Here is a 22,012-nt window from a genome sequence, read left to right on the forward strand (position 1 = left end):
GCTCTGAATTTCTATTCTAATAGTTTTTAACTGGATCAAATTCTTCCACCTCCATCTCAAAAATCCACTCCCTTGTGTGTGCACATGTGTGTGTTTAGCTTGGCAGTACCATAGGTTTCACTCCCTGCTACCAAAATCCTATACCTGCACCTGTGCTGCTTTGTTTTATGTTAAAATATCTGGGAAAATACTTAGGTAGGCAGTGGGGGCAGGGCAGGGCAGAGAGGAATAACCATAAAAATCAGCTCAAATCAACTCCAGAAACATCTGATAGCAGGCCAGAATGGATAGTCCCATAAAAACACAAGACTCTGCTCTGTGACAAAATGTTCCTTCCCTCTGTGAAAGCCTGAATCCACCTGGACATCTGTTCCTCTCTGGGTGCTATTATATCATCGGTGGCTGAACAATCTCCCACCAGCCACAGGGCAGTGACTCCAGAAAATAAGGGAGACATGAGGTCCCCAGGCGAAAAGTCAAGAGAAAGACTGGATTTTAGTTGGGGGAGTGACCAACTGGTCTTTCCTCACCCCCAGCCTTCTCTTTAGCATGGCTGTCTTGGGCCTGGAGAGACCTTGCTAGCTCATAGAGTCAGCTCCTGGTCTCCCGAGGACTGACAACCCTGCCATGAGTTACTCTGAAATCTCGGAAGGGCGGGGTAGTCTAAGAACCCCTCCCTTATCCCAAATGCCACATACAGTTACTTGCAAGATTGGGCCATTTCTTCCTTTCCTTTCCTTTCCTTTCTTTCCTTTTTCTTTCGAGACAGAGTTTCACTCTGTCACCAGGCTGGAGTGCAGTGGCACGATCTTGGCTCACTGCAACCTCCACTTCCTGGGTTCAAGCGATTCTCCTGCCTCAGCCTCCTGAGTAGTTGTGACTACAGGCGCACACCACCACACCCAGCTAATTTTTGTATTTTTAGTAAAGACAAGATTTCATCATTTTGGCCAGGATGGCCTTGATCTCTTGACCTTGTGATCCGCCCACTTTGGCCTCCCAAAGTGTTGGAATTACAGGTGTGAGCCACCGTGCCCGGCCAAGATCAGACCATTTCTTTGCAACTGCAAAGACACCTTATTCCCCGTGAAGCATCATTTTCCCAAAGGCTGCTCTTGCTTTCAGTTCTGGTTGGTCATTCATACATTTTGGAATGCTTTCCGTTCCCGGGATATAGTGCATTGGAGAGAGAATGGAAGAACCCATGGACACAGCTCAGCTCTGTTGGAAGTGACAGGTGTTGTTTAGTTACAGTTGTTGGTACATGCCCCTGGAAAAGTGCAAGGGTGGCCGGGAGTAAATTCGATAAAGAATAGGCTGGGTGCAGTAGCTCACGCCTGTAATCTGAGGACTTTGGGAGGCTGAGGCAGATGGATCACCTGAGGTCAGTAGTTCAAGACCAGCCTGGCCAACATGGTGAAAGCCCATCTCTACTAAAATACAAAAAATTAGCTGGGTGTGGTGGTGAGGACCTGTAATCCCAGCTACTTAGGAGGCTGAAGCAGGAGAATCACAGGAACCTGAGAGGTGGAGGTTGCAGTGAGCCAAGATTGTGCCACTGCACTTGAGCCTGGCTGGCAGAGCAAGACTCTGTCTCAAAAAAGCAAACAAACAAACGAACAAAAACCCCCCCAAAACCCAACAAACCAACCAAACAAAAAACAGTAACAACAAATGTCAAAGTGTTAAGAACCTTAGCACGCAGAGAACTCTCATAAAAATCAACACAAGACAAATACCCTAATGGCCTAACTGGGCAAAGGACACAGTGGGTGAGTCACAAGACAGGCATCACCTAAGTCCACACAAAAACATCCCAAACCTCACAAACACATCCCTGTTAGAATTCCACGACCTCTGCTCTTGCTTCTGAAGGATCCTGTACCAGGCAGGGCTGGGGACACGGTGGGAGGGGAGAAATCTCAAATTCAAGATTGTTCTTCCCATTCAACTCCCATCCCAAAGCCTTCTCCTCTGTCACAGGGGCAGTGCTCTGCTCACTTCCTGTCTCAGGCATCTGTTGGCCAATGGCCGCCACTACTCCCCAGTCCAATGAGGACACGTCTTCTGCTAGGCTGATGGCGTGAGAGATGGAGTCGATCTCACCAGTTGTTGAGGTGGATTTGGATTCTGCTGTTGCTATGGTTACCTGCAGAGCCCCACTGGCTTTGAGGCCTCTGGTGCTGTCTGGTGTTGGAGTGTCAGAGGCTTTTTCTCCATGCTCTGCTCCACACTGATCTTCTGTCCTTCTCTACCTGCCTAAACCACTGAGTGTTATTTCTCCACACTTGCCCACCCCATCCTGCCCTCCATGATAGATGGCTGTGCTACCTGCTTGCTGCCTGCTTGTCCGATGCTGGTGGCGCTGGGGGCAGTTTTCCGTCGTCCTGAGTCTCACGCAGGCCTCGTGTGTCTGGACCTCACGGTTGAAGCTTTCAGATATTCTGCTCCTTCCCTCCAGGACAGCCAGCCTGTCTCTTGCATCTGTAACAGGTTTTGTACAGGAAGAGTTCCCTGCCCCTTTCCAGCATCCGTGGACCTCCAGGCGTGTTTGTGTAGGACCCTGAGCAAGGACCAAGTGTATTGTGTGTGTTTATGGCTGACTCACCAATCAATTCCATCGATCTATTTGTCTGTTTGTTTTGACACCAATACCGTGCTGCCTTGATTATTGTTGCTTCGTCATAGGTCTTAAAGTCAGGTAGTATAAGTCCTCCTACTGTGTTAATCATTTTCAAAGTTGAGTTTGCTTTTCTAGATCCTTTACTGTTTTTTTGTTTTTAAATTAAATTAAATTAAAATTTTTAAATTAAATTTTTTAAATTAAATTTTTAAATGAAATGAAATGAAATGAAATGAAATGAAATTTTTCCAAGATAGGGTCTCACTCTGTCTCCCAGTGGGGAGTGCAGTGGCATGATCATAGCTCACTGCAGCCTCAGCTGCCTAAGCTCAAGTGATCTTTCCACCTCAACCTCCTGAGTACCTGAGACCACAGATGTGCACCACCATGCCCAGCTAGTTATTATTTTTTTAATTTGTAGAGATGAGGCCTTGCTATGTTGCTCAGCCTGGTCTCAAACTCCTGGGTTCAAGGGATCCTCCCAAAGTGCTGGGATTACAGGCATGAGCCACCCCGCCTGGCCTACTGAATTTAACAGTGTATCAATGTCTACCAACAAAAGCCTGCTAAAATTTTGATTGGAATTCATTAAATTTATAGATCAGTTTGGGGAAGAATTGATATCTTAATAATATTGAGTCTTCTTAAAAACCCATCAACATGGTATCTCTCTTGATTTATTTAAGAATTCTGCAATTTCTCCAGAAATGTTTTATAATTTTCAGTGTGCCAGCCTTGTACATCTTTTGTCAGACATATCCCTAAGTATTTCATATTTTTTATGTCACGGCAAATGGTATGATATTTATTTCGATTTCTTATTGTTTGTTGCTAGTATTTTGCATATTGATTTTTTGGTGTATTGACTCTATTCTGCAGCCTTGTAAACTCACTTATTCTAATAGCAGCTTTGTAGATTCCATATGATTTCCTATGGAGATGATCACATCATAGATTCTCTGAGTATGTTTTATGATTCCATTTTATCTCCTTTGTTGGTTATTAACTATAACTCGTTGTACTAGTTTAGTGGTTGTTTTAGGGTGTCCACTATATATCTTTACCTTATCACAGTTTTCCTTCTGGTGATGTTATACTGCCACATACATATCCTATAAAGATCTGAAACGGCAGACTTCCAATCTCTCCCCCAAGCCCTTGTGCTATTGTTCTATGTTTTGCTTTGACATACGTTATACCCCATGACACATTGTTATTATTTTGCTTTAAACAGTTGATTATTGTTTATCAGCTCAGGATTTTAAAAGGCATTTGCACTATATTATTTATCATTTCTGGGTGTTTTTGTGTCAGGAGGGTTTTTTGGTATCTACTCTGTCATTTTGCTAAGAAAGGAAGTCTATCAGTGGTTCTTCCATTGTGAACGGTCCTCAAACCAAGATAAATCTGTGAATAGTTAATGTTTGAATGTACAAGGATATCAATGTACTGCAGCCAATCCAACCAGGCAAATGGTAGCCAGTTAGTTTGTAAAGTTGGAGTGTCTCATAACTATATTGGAGATATTACTAACACTGTTTCATTTTATTATTTTATTTTTTAAATGATTTTATTTTATTTCATTATTATTTTATTTTATTTTATTTTGAGACAGGGTCTAGCTCTGTCACCCAGGCTAGAATGCAATGGTATGATTATGCCCCGCTGCAGCCTCAAACTCCTGGCCTCAAGCAATCCTCAGCCTCCTGAGTAGCTGGGACTAGAGGCGCATGCCACCATACCTGGCTAATTTTTTTTTTTCCTAGAGATGGGGTCTCACCATGTTGCTCAGGCTGGTCTCAAACTCCTGAACTCAAGCCATCCTCCAGAGATAATACATTTAATTGAAGCAACAACTTCATTTCCACATGCCTTAATCACATCTTTAGATACTTGAATTATACTTTCTATATATTCTCTCATAACATTGTTCCCCAGTTATTCAATGTAAACAAGTCTCACTTTGTTTACAATATTATAAGCTCCTTGCAGATGGTATGTATATTTCACAGTTCTCTGGTACTCTCACTTTCCTAAGGCTGGTATACGATAGATATTTTCTGAATACATATAATGGAATTATGAAGTAATGGAAATTGGAGTAAACTTATGGCTCTAGGACTTTCAAAACTCTGAAGTAGCCAAAAAACATATACAACAAGTCCTAACGATCATTTAAATGAAGTCACCAAAATAGTGTATGAGGCCACACCTCTTTCTGTTTCCCAGAACCTGTGAATCACACTTCCTTATCTATCAGGTTGGTTTACAGAGTCTAATAAGAGCTGGCAGCCTCGGCCTGGTTCCATATCCAGAGTTTAGAAGTTGTCGGGTTAGTGTGGCCCCCCGTCCTGTAAACAGTCAGAATGGACTCCAACATTCCCCTCGCTTACAGCACCTTCCAAATGCCTGCACGAGCTAAGGGCGGTAAGATTCAGAGACGTGTCAGACATGGTTCCTGCCCTCAGGATGCTCACTGTGGAGCTGGTGTACGGAAAAGGCAAAGGCCTCTGGCCTCACAGTCACCCATCAGCTTCCTTCCTTATTTTCCCCGCTGGAATGTCAGCCAAGTCAACACACTTCCTTTTGGAGCTCACTACAAGTACAGACTGTCTCCAGCTCACTGCCTGAAACTTGGCAATTCTTTTCTTTCTCTCTCAGACTCATTAACTGAGCTTCCTGACCTAACTCTTGTGTGCCAGGTGAATTTCTCCATAACTCAACTCCTTAAATAATGATTTTTGGAGTCTTGCAAGAGTTGAGGGCTATAGGTTGAAGAGCAAATGAAAGGAAAATAATGAAATACATTCTATAATTTTAGGACTTGAGAAGACATCTGGCCTCTTCTGTCTCCTGCATTGACACCACCTGTGTTCAGGATTTCATCACCACCCACCAGAACGATTTCAAAAACCTCAGTGCAGCTCCTATTCTCTGGACTCTCCTGACTACAGTTCATTCTTCACACTCTGAACAAGAGCAACCTTTCCACCACGCAGCTCCAGTAATGCTCCCCTGCACAGAAACCCTCAGGGGCTCCCCACTGCACAGAAGGGAATCAAGCCTTTCCAAGAAGAAGCATTCAAATCACATCAACTATGTCGAGTGAGCAACACTGATATGACTCCCAGGATATATACTGAGGAGTTATATATATATTTATTCATTTAGATACATATTATTTTTACTATTATTATTTTTATTGTTATTTTTGAGACAGAGTCTCGCTTTGTTGCCCAGGCTGGAATGCAGTGGACAAGCGTTTGTGAGTTAGACAAGCTTTTGTAAAGTCATGAAAACATTGCCAGACAAGATCAGCTATAATTAAAGATGAATTAGAAAAAACTCCAAAATTCTAGATCTTAATTGTGCTATTTCTTTTGTAATTTTATTTATTTACTTTTCTTATTACAAAACAATTCAAATTATGGTAGAAAAATAAGAAAAGGCAGACAACTGCATACACGCCCACATATGACTGACACATGACATCTTCCCCATTCAATGACAACTACTTCTTGATCTTCTAGTAAAAAATGAATCATATGATGTCTACTACTTGAAAATAACTCCATTTTATTTACGCAGTCGTCCGCTGTTTAACATTTATGCTGATTTTGACAAATCTCATGTTTTATACACTTATGTTTTCACCACTTTTTTGCTATCAGTAGAGGCACAGAAGCAGTAACAACTAGATAAAATGGATAGGAAATAAAAAATAAAAGGTTTGGGAAAAGACCCCTAAAGTTCTGAAAAATGGCTTAAAAATACTTAAAGACACATAAAAAGTTGTGAAAACACCCCCAAGTGCACTTACACCTTATATAAAAAAAGCAAACTGAAATTGGTGGCTAGGGATATTTGTCTTCAAAGAAAGCATTGTCTTCTCAGCTGCTTTTGACCGTCGCCCACAATCTTTCAGACTGAAATGCTCTCTAAGAAGTCAGTGACCTTCTACCCAACATAATGGACTCCCCTGCAAATCAGGCCTTTTAAATAAGAACAGACTGGCAACAACTTATTGTGCCTAGTAGCACAAGAAGGAGACTTCACACTTTAGTGATATTGATTTGTCCAACCCATGAACACGGTATATCTCTTCATTGATTTAGTTCTTTAATTTCTCTAAGCAATGGTTTGTGGTTTTCCATATACAAGCTGGAGACAGTGCTGTTTACTCTCTCAGTGATGAGAAATGTTTGCTGTTCTCTACAATTTCATACCAGAATCTTACTACCATGTAGCAAATTTAACAGTTTGGGTCCATTTCCCTTCCAAACCAAGCTCATTTAAAAACATCAGGCATCTTCTGCTCTGTCATCCCTCTGCTCATCTTTAACATCAACATCCACTGTCTTGATTACTGTTATTTCATAATAAGTCTCACAATCAGGAAGTCTTGTGCCTCCAACTCAGTTCTGTTTTGACTATACTAGGTCTTTTGCATTTACATGTGAATTTTGGAATAATTTTGTTAATTTCTACAAGCAAGTCTGCTGGAATTTTGATGCGGAGAGACTTCACACCTCAGTGATATTGATTTGTCCAACCCGTGAACGTGGTATATCTCTCCATTGATTTGTTCTTTAATTTCTCCAAGCAATGGTTTGTAGTTTTCCTTATATGAAAGATGTCTTTCACATCTTTTGTTAAATTTATCTGTAAGCATCTAACACTTTTTAATATTATTTCAAATGACTTTTTAAAATTTTTAAATTTCTAATCGTTCATTGTGCATGTATAGAAATAGAACTGATTTTTGTGTAGTGGTGTTTTGTATACTGCAACCAACTTACACACATATGGCTGACTGATGTTCAAAAGGTATAAGAGCAAGTCAGTGAAGATAATCTTTTCAATAAAGGGTGCTGGAATAATTGGATATGCATATATAGAAACAAACAAAACCCCAAAACAACCTTTAATTCATGCCTCACATTATAAACAAAATTAATTCAAAATGGATCACAGCCATAAATGTAAACCCTAAAGCTATAAAACTTCTAGAGGAACACGTAGAAGTAAACCTTTGTAACCTTAGGCTAGGCAAATATTTCTTAGATATGACACCAAAAGCCCAAAACACAACATAACAAATTAATAAATTAGACTTCATAAAAAAACTGCTTTTCAAAAGACTCTGCTAAGAGAAAGGATAAGCCACAGAATCTGAGAAAATATTTGCAAATCATATACCTGATTAGGGCCTTGTATCCAGAATATATAAAGAACTCTCAAAATTCAGTAATGATACAATTCAATTTTTTATTCTTAAGACAGAGTCAGAAAAAAAAAAAAGACAGTCTCGCTCTGTCTCCCAGGCTGGAGTGCAGTGGTACGATCTCAGCTCACTGCAACCTCTGCCTCCAGAGTTCAAGCAATTCTCCTGCCTCAGCCTCCTGAGTAGCTGACATTACAGGCATGGGCTACCACAGCTGGCTAATTTTTGTATTTTTAGTAGAGAAGGGGTTTTACCATGTTGACCTGGCTAGTCTCGAACTCGTGGCCTCAAGTGATCTGCCTGCGTTGGCCTCCCAAAGTGCTGGGATTACAGGTGTGAGCCACCACACCCAGCTGATACAACTCAATTTTTAAGAGAGCAAAAAAGATATAAACAGACACTACCAGAGAAGATATATACTGGCAAATAAGCACATAACATCACTAGCTGTAGAAAAATGCAAATTAAAACTACAAGGGGAGACCCCCTACATACCTAGTAGAATGGGTAAAATTAAAAAGATTCATCATACCAAGGGCTGACAAGGGTGTGAAGGAACTGGAACTTCCCTGCACTGCTGTGGGAATGTAAAATAGTACAACAACTTTGGGAAATGGTTTAGCAGTTTCTTTAAAAATTAAACTTCCGAGGCCAGGTGCGATGGCTCACACCTGTAATCCCAGCACTTTGGGAGGCCAAAGCAGGCAGATCACCTGAGGTCAGGAGTTCGAGACCAGCCTGGCCAACATGGTGAAACCCCATCTCTACTAAAAATACAAAAATTAGCTGGGTGTGGTGGTGCAAGCCTGTAGTCCCAGCTACTTAGGAGGCTGACGCAGGAGAATCGCTTGAACCCAGGAGGCAGAGGTTTCAGTGACCAGAGATGGAGCCACTGCACTTCAGTCTGGGCAACAGAGTGAGATTCTGTCTCAAAATAAGTAAATTAAAAATAAATACATAAAAATTAAAAATTAAACACCTGAGAGGTCAAGGCTGCAGTGAGCTATGATTATGCTATTGCACTCCAGCTTGGGAAACAATGGTGTGACACTGTTTCAAAAAAAAAAAAAAAATTAAACATACACCTGCCATATAACACAGCCACTCTACTCCCAACCATTCTCTACCCATGAGAAATGAAAGCATGTGTCCATACAGAAACCTGTATGTCAGTGTTCATAGCAGCTTTCTATGTAATAGTCCCAAACTGGAAACAACCCAAATGTCCCTTAACAAGTGAATGGCTAAACAAATGTTGGGCTAGCCGTAGGTAGAATACTACTCAGTGGTAGAAACCAATGAACTACTTATACAAATTACAACATGGATAAATTCTCAGGATAATTACTGTCTGTGAAAAAAGCCAAACAAGAAAGAGTTCCTACTGTGTAATTCTATTTATAAAAAATTTTAGAAAGTGCATCAAATTGATAGTGACCAAAAAAACAGATAAGCGGTTGCCTGGGAGATGCGCGAGGTGGGAGATGAGGATTGTACAGGGCATGAGGAAGTCTTTGGGAGTGATAGTTGTGTTCACTCTTGGTGGTGGCAATGGTTTCATGAGTATGTATGCATTTACCTCTAAACTTATCAAAGTGTGCAATTCAATATATGCAATTTATTGTCTGTCAATTATACCTCAATAAGGCTGTTAAAGGGGAAAAAAACATCGGCTGGGCGCGGTGGCTCACGCCTGTAATCCCAACACTTTGGAAGGCTGAGGCAGGCAGATCACAAGGTCAGGAGTTTAAGATCAGCCTGACCAACATGGTGAAATCCCGTCTCTATTAAAAACACAAAAGTTACCCGGCGTGGTGGCAAGCGCCTGTAATCCCAGCTACTCAGGAGGCTGAGGCAGGAGAATCGCTTGAACCTAGGAGGCGGAGGTTGCAGTGAGCTGAGATCATGCTACTGCACTCCAGCCGGGGTGACAGTGAGACTCCGTCTCAAAAAAGAAAACAAAAAAGAAAGAAAAAGAAAAAAGAAAACATCGAGAGCTTTGGGAAGGGAAGGTAGCAACACCTTTCTAAGGTCAAAGGGCAAGGCTGTGCAGCTGATGAGATTAGAGATCTCAGAGTGGTGCTCCCCTCTCCACTCAGTCTTCAAGGAAGACACCTCCTCTCTGCTGGGCTCTGACTAAGGCTGCATTTCACTTTCATATTGTGTAATCCCGCTGCCCCTGTTGCCAGCTATGGGGTCCTGTGACACTGCTAGCCAGCTGGGAGGAAGCAACCGGTCACCAACTAACTCTGCTTCTCAGATGTGGGGGAAAATCCAACCATCAGAGTCTCATGAAAACGAAACTTCATGAAGCCTCGCAGAGCTGGGGTGGGGGTGGCGGCGGGTGGGGGGCGGTTCAGGCCACACCAGGCAGCAGGAACTGTGCGTGGAACGGCTTTGGCCAGGGCCTGGGCAGACTGGCCCGACTGCATGTAAATTATTCGGGGTCTCGCTTAAAAACACACACAGATCGTGGGGTTACCAATTTCTATAGAGAGTCCATGGATGGCCTTCAGTGGTGCTTTGACTCCAAAATCATATGCACATTTTGTAAGTATGTGCATTCATGCATTTTTCTGGGGGCGGGGGGTTCATAGCTTTCATCAGACCCTCCGAGAGCTCCCTGACTATAAAAAGATAAAGAAGCGCTGACAAGGATAGAGCTAGACCCAGCTACTGTTTCTCCTCCTTCCTCTGGCTCCCGGGACAAAACCCCTAGGAATCGCTCATTCCATCCTCCCTGCCGAGATCAGAGCTCCGAGACCCGCTTTCTTCTCGAATACACCAAGCGATCACAGATTTCTTCCCCCTTTTCCTGCGAGTGTAGACTCCAGGCTGGCCCCCACTCCCCACCCCTATCCGGTCCCGACCGCCTCTGCTGGTTTCCTGATCGCTTAAGAACTGGAAGTTGTTTCCAGGTCCCCAGGTGTGCAGCTTGCCCGACGCGTTTCCCCCCGGGACACATCTCCTCCCCACCCTCCCAGCTCCCACTGACATAATTTACTTTTGCCTGGGAGTCGGGAGGGGTAGTTTCTCCCGGACCCCTCCGAGGACCGCGTGCTACGCAACACCCACCCTGCTGTCCAGGCGCCTGGGAGAAGCGCACTCGCCCGTGTCTCCGAACTGCTGGACGCCGCCGGCTCCGCGCTCCCTTGGCCAAAACGGGCTTCTCAGAGCTGCTCCTGACCTCGGCCTCGGAGACCCCAGCCCGGCCGCCCGCTCCCTTACGTGGGTCACCCGGGCGCAGCGGCGGCGCTCTCCCTGCGACCCCGGCTCCCGGCACGTGTCCCTCCTGCCCGGCGCCGCGCCCTCTCCCCGGCCTGGGCCTGCGCGCACCGCGCTCCCCAGGGCACCGACTCCCCGCACGGCCCGGGGAGATGGGGCGCCCGGTTCCCTCCAGCTCCACGCCCCGGCCCCCTTCCAAGTCCCGCCCCGGGGCCCCTGCTCCCAGCTCCCTACCACGCGTCGCCGGCGGCCGGAGCAGCAGCAGCAGCAGCAGCGCCGGGAGACCGAGGGTCCGGCAGCCGTGCGCCCGCTGCGGGGCCATGGCCGCAGCTCCACAGGGCACCGTTGGACGCCCCGGGCGAGCGCTGCCCAGGCCGGGGCCAGGGGGAGGTGGCGAGGGCGGCTCTGGGACCTGCCGCCCCGCCAGTCGCATTCGCTTTCGCTTTTGCTTTGGCCCCCGAGGGCTCGGAGAGGTGCAGAGCGGTGACAGATCCGTGACTCAGCGTCCCCACCCCTGCTGGGGAAGGAGCCCCGTCGGCCGCCGCGGCCCCGCACAGCCACCCCTGTCCCCGGGACGCATGGGCCGTGCCCGGTGGGGACCCAGGACCTTACCCACGCAAGCCCGGGAGCCTCCCGGTCGTCCGCGCTCGTTGTGCTCTGAGACCTCCAGTGTGCACTCGGTCCGGTGTCCCCGCTGCGAAGACAGTGGGCAAAGCCATCGGAGAGCAGACTCTCTCCAGCCCTCTCTGCGGCTCGGATCCACTTGACCTCGCTCGGCGCTGGTCGCCTCCAGCTGCTCCGCCTTCGACTTTCCTGGTCTCCCTCTGGGGCCCTGCGCTCGGTTGTGAGCGGCCGGCCTGGGTGAGTGCCCGCGGAGGTGTCGCCGTGGTGCGGAGGCGCGGGCACCTGCCTGGTGCGCTCAGGCCCGGGCGGAACGCAGTCCCCGCCACCTGCTGGCTCCCGCGGCGCCCGGCGCCTGCTGGGGCCCCAGCTCCGCCACTTCGCCGAATTCCTGCTGCAGCTTTGCTCCCCCAGAAAATGCCTCATCTTTGAAGGAGAGGGGGCGGAGGGGGGAGAAGGGGGAGAGGAGCCACAGTGCTTCACCTCTAAGCCTCGCTTCCTTAGGTTCTTCCAGGCTGCCATCCCCCTCTTTGGCTGGTGGGTTTTTTTCTTTCTTGGGGTCTCAAGTGAAGCCTGAGAACCGGGTCTGTAAGCTCCCAAGTGCAGATTCTCAGGTCTAGGGGTGACATTGGACAGGACGAGACATCTCCAAGCCTCGGTCATTGCCTCTTAAAATCTCACAACGTGTTTATGAGGCTTTTGTGACATACTTGCAAATTCTCTTTGAAAACGAAATAATCTGTACAATAATCCCCCAAGACACAGGTTTACCTATATAACAAACCTGCACTTATGGCCCTGAACTTAAAAGTTAAATAAAAGAATTTAGGGCCGAGCGCGGTGGCCACTCCTGAAATCCAAGCACTTTCGGAGGCCAAGGCAGGTGGATCACCTGAAGTCAGGAATTCGGGACTAGCCTGGCCAACATGGTGAAACCCCGTCTCTACTAAAAATACAAAAATTAGCTGGGCGTGGTGGCGGGCGCCTGTAATCCCAGCTACTCGGGAGGCTGAGGCAGGAGAATCACTTGAACCCAGGAGGCTGAGGTTGCAGTGAGCTGAGATCTCACCACTGCACTCCAGCCTGGGCAACAGAGTGAGACTCGGTCTCAAAAAAAAAAATAAAATAAAATAAAACAAACAAAAGAATTTAGTGGCATATAAACGTAGGTTGTTATACATCCCCCCCACCCCACACACACAGTGGGAAAAGAGTAGATGAAAGCTTTTCCTACAGTCATGTGGAGCCTAACGACCTTTCTGTTAATGTCAGCTGGTATGTGCCTCGGTGGTCCCGTAAGATTATAATTCTGTGTTTTTACTGTAACTTTTCTATGTTTAGAGACACAGATCCTCACCATTGTATTACAGTTGCCTGAGTATTCAGCAAGGCTTCCTGCTACACAGCTTTGCAGTCTCAGAGCAACAGGCTAGGCCATGTGGCCTCAGTGTGTAGCAGGCTACGCCATGCAAAATGTGTAAGTCCTCTGTGATGCTGGCAAAACGAGGAAATCATCTGACAAGCTTCTCAGAAAGTCTCTCTATTAGTAAGTGAGGCATGAACTGTACTTGCTCCTCTTTCCCTAAAAAGTTTAAAATTGGCATAAATGTAAAACATGCTGAACAAAGGAATGCAGAGGATTGGAAATCCCACTTGGACCCAACCTGTAAATATAATCAATGTCAACATTTTGTGTGTTTCAGACTTATGAAAGCTTCTTTTGTTAGGGACATTTTCAAATATCAAAAGTAGAGGCCAGACACGATGGCTCACGCTTGTAACCCCAGCACTTTGGAAGACAGAGGCAGGAGGATCGCTTGAGCCCAAGAGTTGGAGATCAGCTTGGGCAACACAGTGAGACCCCTATCTCTACAAAATATTTGAACAATATTGGCCTGATGTGGTGGCACTTGCCTGTAGTCCCAGCTGCTTGGGAGGCTGAGTCAGGGGGATTGTTTAAGCCCAGGAGTTTGAGGCTGCAGTGAGCTGTGATGGTGCCCCTGCACTCCAGCCTGGGCAACAGAGCCAGTCCCTGTCTCTTAAATTAAAAAAAAAAAAAAAAAGTAGGAAGAATAATGAACCTACCATCCGGCAGTGACCACACAAGGTCCATTCTTTTTTTCTAAACAGGAATAGCCACCCTTATTCCAACTGGGGAAATCCCGCATTATTCAATTTCCCTCAATCCTTAAGAATATATCTCAAGATGATAAGATCAAATTTAAAAATTAACAATATTCCTTAATATTGTCAAATATATTCAGGGTTTATTGAATGCAGGCTGAGCATAGCATGTATAAAATAGAGCATTTTTTATTCTATGAACATTTATGAAGTAGAGATTTCCCCATTATTACAGACTCTTTGTAAAAGTTTTTAATGGCTGCAAATTATCATAGTTTAACATCCCCTCTATTATTTTAATATTAAAGATAACATTGTCATAAATATCTTTGTACAAAATCTTGTGAATTTAAGATTGTTTAGAATAGATTTCCTACAGTGGAACTATTGAGTCAACTGGTAGAGAATATTTTTAAAGGCTTTTTTTCTTTTAAACAAATATTTCTATCTTGCTTTCCAAAAGTCTTGTATCAATATACCTTCTAACTAGCATTGTGTTAAAGTACCCATTTTACTGCATTCTGGCCAAAAGTAAATTTTAATATTTGAAAATAAAATTGTAAATTTGGTATGCTTAAAAGAACTCTATTTCATTACATATATATGCATTGTTAAATAATGTAAATTTCAAACATACTTCAAAGTATAGCAATCAATAAGTATAGTGGATATCCATAAGCCTACTGCGTCATCCTGTCAAATCTTAATATGTCTGCTCAATGTTTGCTTCAGCTATTTTTTGGAATAAAAAAATTACAGATAAAGTTGAAGCCCCTTTGTATTCCTGCATCTTTCTCTTCCTCCATCTTCCACCTTCTCGCAGGTAAATGTTTCTTGAAACTGGTACTCACCATTCCCAGGCATTCTTAGGACCCTTTTCCATGTGTATGTCCATGTGCAATGGACAGGATGGCTTACATTTTAAAAATTCATATGATTAAGGCTGGGTGCGGTGGCTCACGACTGTAATCCCAGCACTTTGGGAGGCAGAGGTGGGCGGATCACCTGAGGTCAGGAGTTCGAGACCAGCCTGGTCAACATGGTGAAACCCCATCTCTACTAAAAATACAAAAATTAGCAGGGTGTGGTGGCACGCACCTGTAATCTCATCTACTTGGGAGGCTGAGGCATGAGAATCGCTTGAACCTGGGAGGTGGAGGTTGCAGTGAGCTGAGATCACACCACTGCACTCCAGCCTGGGCAACAAAAAGAGACTTGGTCTCAAAAAAAAAAAAAAAAAAAAATACATATGAACAGTACCATACAGGTTGAGCACTCCTGATCTCCAAATCCCAAATCCAAAATGGTCCAAAACCCAAAACTTTTTGAGCTCTGACATTACGCCACAAGTAGAAAATTCCACACCTGATCTCGTGGGGTGGGTTGCAATCAAAACACAGGCACACAACACACTGTTTATTCAGCATCTCCAAGGGGAAAAAAGACTCTCCCAGCCGCCTTCAGCTGAGAGATATCTTTTCTGTGCACGCCCAGATTCCCCCATGCAAGCACACACACAAAAGGTGGTAAAATGGCATGTGTGCAGGTCGAACACACCCATGACAAGTCCCCACAATTCTCCATATGGAGCCAAGGCCTGCCTCTGTGCACTTCTCACTGTGGTATTTTTGCTTATTCTCTGCTCTCTGGTCTAATGATATTGTTGAAAATGTTGGCCGGGTGCAGTGGCTCACGTCTGTAATTCCAGCACTTTGGGAGGCCGAGGCAGGTGGATCACTTGAGCTCAGGAGTTCAAGACCAGCCTGGGCAACATGGCAAACCCCCTCTACTAAAAATATGAAAATTAGCCTGGTGTGGTGTCACGTGCCTGTAATCCCAGCTATTCAGGAGGCTGAGTCACAAGAATTGCTTGAACCCAGGAGGCTGAGGTTGCAGTGAACCGACATCATACCACTACACTCCAGCCTGGGTGATAGAGCAAGACTCTGTCTCAAACAAAAAAAAAGAAAAAAGAAAATGTCACAAAGGTCTGCAGATAACCTGTGGATAATAGTGATGAGAAAAAGAAAGCATTTATGTTTATCTATAACACAGAAAGTCAAACTGTTGGAGACAGTAGGCAGTGGTATAAGTGTGAAATGTCTTACAGAAAGGTACGGTGTTGGAATGACCACCATACAGGACCTGAAGAAACAGAGGGATAGACGGTTGAAGTTCTGTGCTGCAAGTGACTGACACGAGTTAATGAAAAATAGAAAAACCCTGCATAAAAGAAATGAAGATCTTGATTGTGCACTGGAAAAGCGATCCATCAATATCACAGGGGACACATGCCACTTAATGATACACCAATCATGAAACAAGAAAGATCTATTATGATGAACTAAAAATGGAAGGGAATTGTGAATATTCAAGGTTGGTTGTGGAATTCAAGAAAAAATATGGCATTAAATTTTTAAAGATTTTTGGCGATAAAACATCTGCTAATCACAAAGCAGCAGAGTAATTCATTAGCGAGTTTGCTGACGTCATCGCCAATGAAAACCTGACACCAGAGCAAGTCTATAATGGCCATGAAACATCACTGTTTTAGTGCTATTGTCCCAGAAAGACACTGACCGCTGGGATCAGATGGTCCCAGCAGGAATTAAGGAACCCAAGGACAGAACTGTGCTGGGTTGTGCTAATGCAACAGGCATACGTAAGCCCAAACTGCTGTGATAGGCAAAGGCTGCACCCTTGCTGTTTTCAAGGAGTGGTTTTCTTACCAGTTCATTATTATCCTAACACAATACATGAATTACCAAGGACTTCTTTTCTTTCTTTTTTTTCTTTGTTTTTTTTTTTTCTGGAGATGGAGTCTTGCTCTGTCACCCAGGCCGGAGTGCAATGGAGCGATCTCAGCTCACTGTAACCTCTGTCTCCTGGGTTCAAGCCATTTTCGTGCCTCAGCCTCACGAGTAGCCGGGACTACAGGCACCCGCCATGATGCCTGGCTAATTTTTGTATTTTTGTAGAGACGGGGTTTCACCATGTTGGCCAGGCTGGTCTTGAACTCCTGACCTCAGGTGATTCACCCACCTTGGCCTCCCAAAGTGCTGGGATTACAGGCATGAGCCCACGCTCCCAGACTCCCGGACTTCTTTTTTTTTTTTTTTTTTTTTTTTGAGATGGAGTTTCACTCTTATTGTCCAGGCTGGAGTGCAATGGCACAATCTCGGCTCACTATAACCTCTGCCTCCCCGGTTCAAGCAATTCTCTTGCCTCAGCCTCCCAAGTAGCTGGGATTACAGGCGACCACCAACACGCCTGGCTAATTTTTGTATTTTTAGTAGAAATGGGGTTTCTCCATGTTGGCCAGGCTGTTCTCGAACTCCTGACCTCAGGTGATGCACCCACCTCGGCCTCCCAGAGTGCTGGGATTACAAGTGTGAGCCACTGTGCCTGGCCTCTTTTTTCTTTTTTAAAAATTGTTGTGGAGATGAGGTCTCACTCTGTTGCCCAGGCTGGAGTGCAGTGGTGCAATCATAGCTCACTGCAGCCTTACACTCCTGGACTCAAGCAATCCCCCTGCTTCAGCCTCCCAAGTAGCTGGGCTTATAGGTGTGCACCACCACACCTGGCTGATATTTATTTATTTCTAGAGATGAGGTCTCACTATGTTGCCAAGGCTGGTCTCACACTCCTGGCCTCAAGCCTTCCTCCCACCTCAGCTTCCTGAGTAGCTGAGATTACATGTATAACCAGGAACATCTTTCCTGATTAGTCTCACAAACATTTTGGACCAGTGGCTTGTGTCACTGTAGGGAGGGTGGACTGGATGATGACTGCAAGATTTTGTTTTTCTTTGACGACCATTCTGCTCATTCTCCAGCTGAAATTCTCATTAAAAATAATGTTTATGCCATGGGCTTTCTTCCAAATGTGACTTCATTACTTCAGCCATGTGATCAGGTATCCTTAGATCAACGGAGATCAATGGAGAGTAAACATGGGAACATTGCACGCCAGCAACAGTGAACAGACGGGTGGGTGTGGAAGTTTTCAAAAAGCATTTAGCGTGAAGGATGCCAATGCTGTTTCCAATGCTTGGAACACAGTGACTAACGACACAGCCACATGTGCTTGGCACAACCTCTGGTCTGCAACTATGTTCAGTGATGATGATGAACAAGGTGATGACATGGAGGTATTCCATATGTGAAGTGGGAAAAAAGTGATGTCTGACCTCCCTATGCAGGCAAAAAATATACCTTCAGAGTGTGTCAGCATGCTGGACGAAGTGGATATACAGGTTTTTAACATCTATACTGAGGCTTCAGTTGTTCATTCATTGACCGATGATGAACAATGGCAAAACGGTTCTGAACCAAGGTGCTTGTGGTAACAGTGATGACGAACATAATGCTGTTATCACTGCAGAACAAGCACCTACAGGCACCATGATGAAAGCATGCGATGGGCTCATTGAAGGACTAGAACGGTGTGTGTTTGAGGCAGGATAAGCAAGATGAGGACCCTGTACCCACTTGTCCCTTTGTGCGAAGCCCTGAAGAACCCTTTTGCAGAGTCTCCTTTTGCTTGCAACTCTCCTGCGTCAGCACCTAGTGCTTTTGCAAGATAAGCTGCCCTACAAGATACCAGCAGATGGCCAGATGATTACAAGTTGCTGCTGCCTAATTCGGCCCAGGAAAGAGAACAAAACTCCTTTTTCATGATGTAGCTTCCCCAATCTCCAGCCAATCTGCACCAAAAGCCCAAGAAGCTATTAGCTACGAACTCCTGCCTTGGGGGTAGGGACTTCTCCAGGGTTCTGCATGTGCAGCTAGGCTCTAGGCTCAAGGTTTAGCTTATAGTGACCTTTTCCTTTTTTTTTTTTTTGAGGCAGGATCTCACTCTGTTGCCCTGGTTGGAGTGCAGTGGCGTGATCCCAGCTCACTACATCCTTGAGCTCCCAGGCTCAGGTGATCCTCCCGCCTCAGCTTCCTGAGTAGCTGGGATTAAAGGCGCCTGCCACCATGCCCAGCTAATTTTTTTTTTTTTTTGTATTTTTAGTAGAGATGGAGCTTCACCACGTTGGCCAGGCTAGTCTCAAACTCCTGACCTCAGGTGAACCGCCTGCCTTGGCCTCGCAAAGTGCTGGGATTACAGGCGTGAGCCACCGAGCCTGGCCTACAGTAATCGTTTAATCAGAACACAGCATCACTGATAGAGATGGAAGCCCACTGTCGTGGTTGCTGTTGTCTGTCGGCTGATCCAGGTCTCTGATGACACCACTGGGCTGCTTAGTGACCCTGAACACATTATGTTTTCACTGGTTTAATGCTATGTCATATTTTTTACTGTTAAGTACTCATGTGTGAATAAGTGTAAGAAAACGATTGTTTATAAAGGTAGCCCATAAATTCAGAGTCAGAGTCAGGAATGGTGGTGATGCCAATCATCCGTAGATGTTCACGTGGGTGACTGCAATGGCAACAACGTTGCTTTCTGGGCGTTCAATAGACACAAACTGTTTCATGCACAAATTATTAAAACTATTGTATGAAACTACCTTTAGGCTATGTGTATAGGGTACATATGAAACAAATGAATTTTATGTTTAGACTTAGGTCCCATCCCCAAGATATCTCATTGTGTATACGTGAATATTCCAAAATCTGGAAAATTCTGAAATCTGAAATATTTCACATTCCAAGCATTTCAGATAAGGGAGACTCAACCTGCACTGTCATGTCATTCCAAAACTTTCTTCTTCCCTTAGCATTAATTTCTCCACTGATACATGTAGTGGTAGGTCATTAATTTTAACTGTTAGATAGTATTACACGCTGTTACACCCTGCTGTACTCCACTATTATCTGTGCTATTTTCTGCCATAACTCCTAAAAGCTTCAGGTGGTGTCCAGTGCTGGTCTAGACTTTTCCTCATTGTATAAATTGAATGTTTTAACAGGAAACTGGAAAAGACCAAGGCCAATTATTGATTTAGAATGCCATTGTACACTCAAAGGCGCTTTTTTTTTTTAACCTTTTTAGAAATACTGTTTCCATAAATTATTTTCACTTAGATAATTAGTCCATTACTGGGATACTTACTCTGTTCCACAGTCTCTGCCAGTTATTATAGCTCTGTAATGTTTCCAAATCTTGCAGGGGGTGGTCTGCCCTGGAAGTTCCCCCTCCCCAAGGTTTCTTTGCTATCCTTTTAAAGAATATTCTTATGTTTGTTCATCCAGATGAAATTTCGAATTTTTATTTCAGATTGTCAGTTACCTCTTAAAAAAACAAAAGGATCCAACATCTTGAATTGTATTTAGATGGAAATAATACTTAATTTCATCCATATTCCATAGGGACTACTTTCCTGGGTTAAACTGATATGACTTGATGGTATCTTTAAAAAACTTTTCGTTTGGAGGTAAGTGAAGATTCTCATATAGTTGTAATGATACAGAGAGATCCTGTATACTCTTGACTCAGCTTTCCTCAATGGTAGCATGTTGAATAGCTAAAGTACAATATCACAACCAGGAAATGACATGGATACAACATATAGACATTCGAATTTTGCCGGTGTTACATGCATGTGTGTGTGTGTAATTCTACGCAATTTTGTCACATTATAGGCAGTCAGGTTGTGGCCCCTCCACAGCCAAGATGCAGGGCAAGATGCAGCACACCAGGCTCCCTCGTGCTGCCCTTTTATAGCCACAGCTATCTGCCTCTCTCCCCTTTCCCTAAGCCCCGGCAGCCACTGATGCTATCCATCTCTGCAACTTTGTCATTTCAAGAACGTTTGTTATGTAAGTGAAATCATTCAGTGTGTAGCCTTTTGAGGTCAGCTTTTGCAAACAGTGCAATTCTCTGTAGATCCACTCTAGCTGCTGCATGCGTCAACAGCTTTGTCCTTTTTAGAAGCAGCATGGGAGTCTCTATCTAGAATGTATGACCCTCCCATCCACACTTCAGCCACGCCTGGCCTTTTCTGTGTGTATTAATTTCCTAAGCCTGCCACAACAAAGTACCAAACACCGTGTGGCTTGAAACAACAGAAATTTGTTGTCTCATAGTTCTGGAGGCTAGAAGGCTGAAATCAAGGTGTCAGCAGGTGTCTGATGGCTCTAGGGGAGAGTCCTTCCTGGCCACATCCAGGCTATGGCATTTGCCAGATGTCCTTGTCATTCCTTTGCCATTGCTCCTGCCACACGGCTGTCCTCTCCCTGTGTCTCTTCCCAGAATCCTGCCTCTGTGCGTGTCAACATCCAAATTCTGTCTCCTTATAAGCACACCAGTCATATTGGATCAGGGCCCATCCCAGTGGGGATTTTTAACTTGATTTTAACTTGATTGTCTTGGTAAAGACCCTATCTCCAGACCCAGTGCGGTGGCTCATGCCTGTAATCCCACCACTTTGGGAAGCTGAGGTGGGTGGATCACGAGGTCAGGAGTTCGAGACCAGCCTGGCCAGCATGGTGAAATCCTGAATCTACTAAAAATACAAAAAATTGGCCGGGCAGGGTGGCGCACACCTATAGTCCCAGCTACTTGGGAGGCTGAGGCAGGAGAATTGCTTGAACCCAGCAGGCAGAGGCTGCAGTGAGCCGAGATCGCGCCACTGCACCCCAGCCTGCATGACACAGTGACACTCCATCTCAAACAAACAAACAAAAGACCGTATCTGCAAATAAGGTCACATTCTGAGGTTTAGGGGTTAGGACTTCAACATATATTTTTGGGTGGACATATTTCAACTCATAACAACATGATATCATTATTTTTGAGAGCAAAGTCCAGTATCTATTTTCTCAGACCAAAGGAAATGAGATGGCTTGGGAAGAGTGGGCCTCCTTGGATGAGTGTCCACCATTCAGGAGAGACTCAGGTGAGCGTCGTTCTGGGGCTTCTCGCAGGGGACCCATGCAGGGTGGGGATCAGCTCAGCAGTCATCATTCAGAGCAGAGCTGGAGGTGAGGATGAGGCTCAGGCTCTGGAAAGAAAAGTCCTAGTGACAGGGTCTTTGGCCATAGACCGTCAGCAAGATGCAGACAGAGGACTCAGCTGGGGAGGGGAGGCAGGCAGAGGGGAAGATGGCAGATGGGGCCAGGCAGAGGGGAGGATGGTGGATGGAGATATCAGGAAGAAGAGAGCTGTGGCTCAGGTTAAGGGATTTTCTTTTTTCTTTTTTTTTTCTTTCTTGCTTTAGAATCCTAAATTTTTAAGTGGAGATATAT

At 44.9% G+C, this 22,012-nt stretch overlaps 1 protein-coding gene across 18 annotated transcripts in view; it reads right to left on the reverse strand.

Moving 5' to 3' along the window:
• Nucleotides 1-12,356, reverse strand: part of IL15RA (interleukin 15 receptor subunit alpha) — a 48,933-nt gene extending 36,577 nt beyond the window's left edge. For 5 of the 18 annotated variants that reach the window (XR_010127391.1, XM_063669513.1, XM_063669512.1 and 2 more), the window contains exons 1-2: nt 11,307-11,497; nt 2,332-2,484 (exon numbers count right to left, since the gene is read on the reverse strand). Coding sequence is in view for 11 of the 18 variants with exons in the window: in XM_063669513.1 (XP_063525583.1) it covers nt 2,332-2,484; nt 11,307-11,394 (241 nt within the window). In the remaining 7 variants the exon portion in view is untranslated. Of the gene's footprint in view, nt 1-2,331; nt 2,485-10,922; nt 11,221-11,306; nt 11,991-12,176 lie in introns of those variants that run through there. The other 13 variants (XM_054503270.2, XM_054503257.2, XM_063669511.1 and 10 more) reach the window with 10 other exon arrangements.
• Between the last annotated feature and the right edge of the window lie 9,656 nt (nt 12,357-22,012).

The sequence above is a fragment of the Pongo pygmaeus genome, chromosome 8, assembly GCF_028885625.2.
Source record: "Pongo pygmaeus isolate AG05252 chromosome 8, NHGRI_mPonPyg2-v2.0_pri, whole genome shotgun sequence".
Taxonomy (NCBI): domain Eukaryota; kingdom Metazoa; phylum Chordata; class Mammalia; order Primates; family Hominidae; genus Pongo; species Pongo pygmaeus.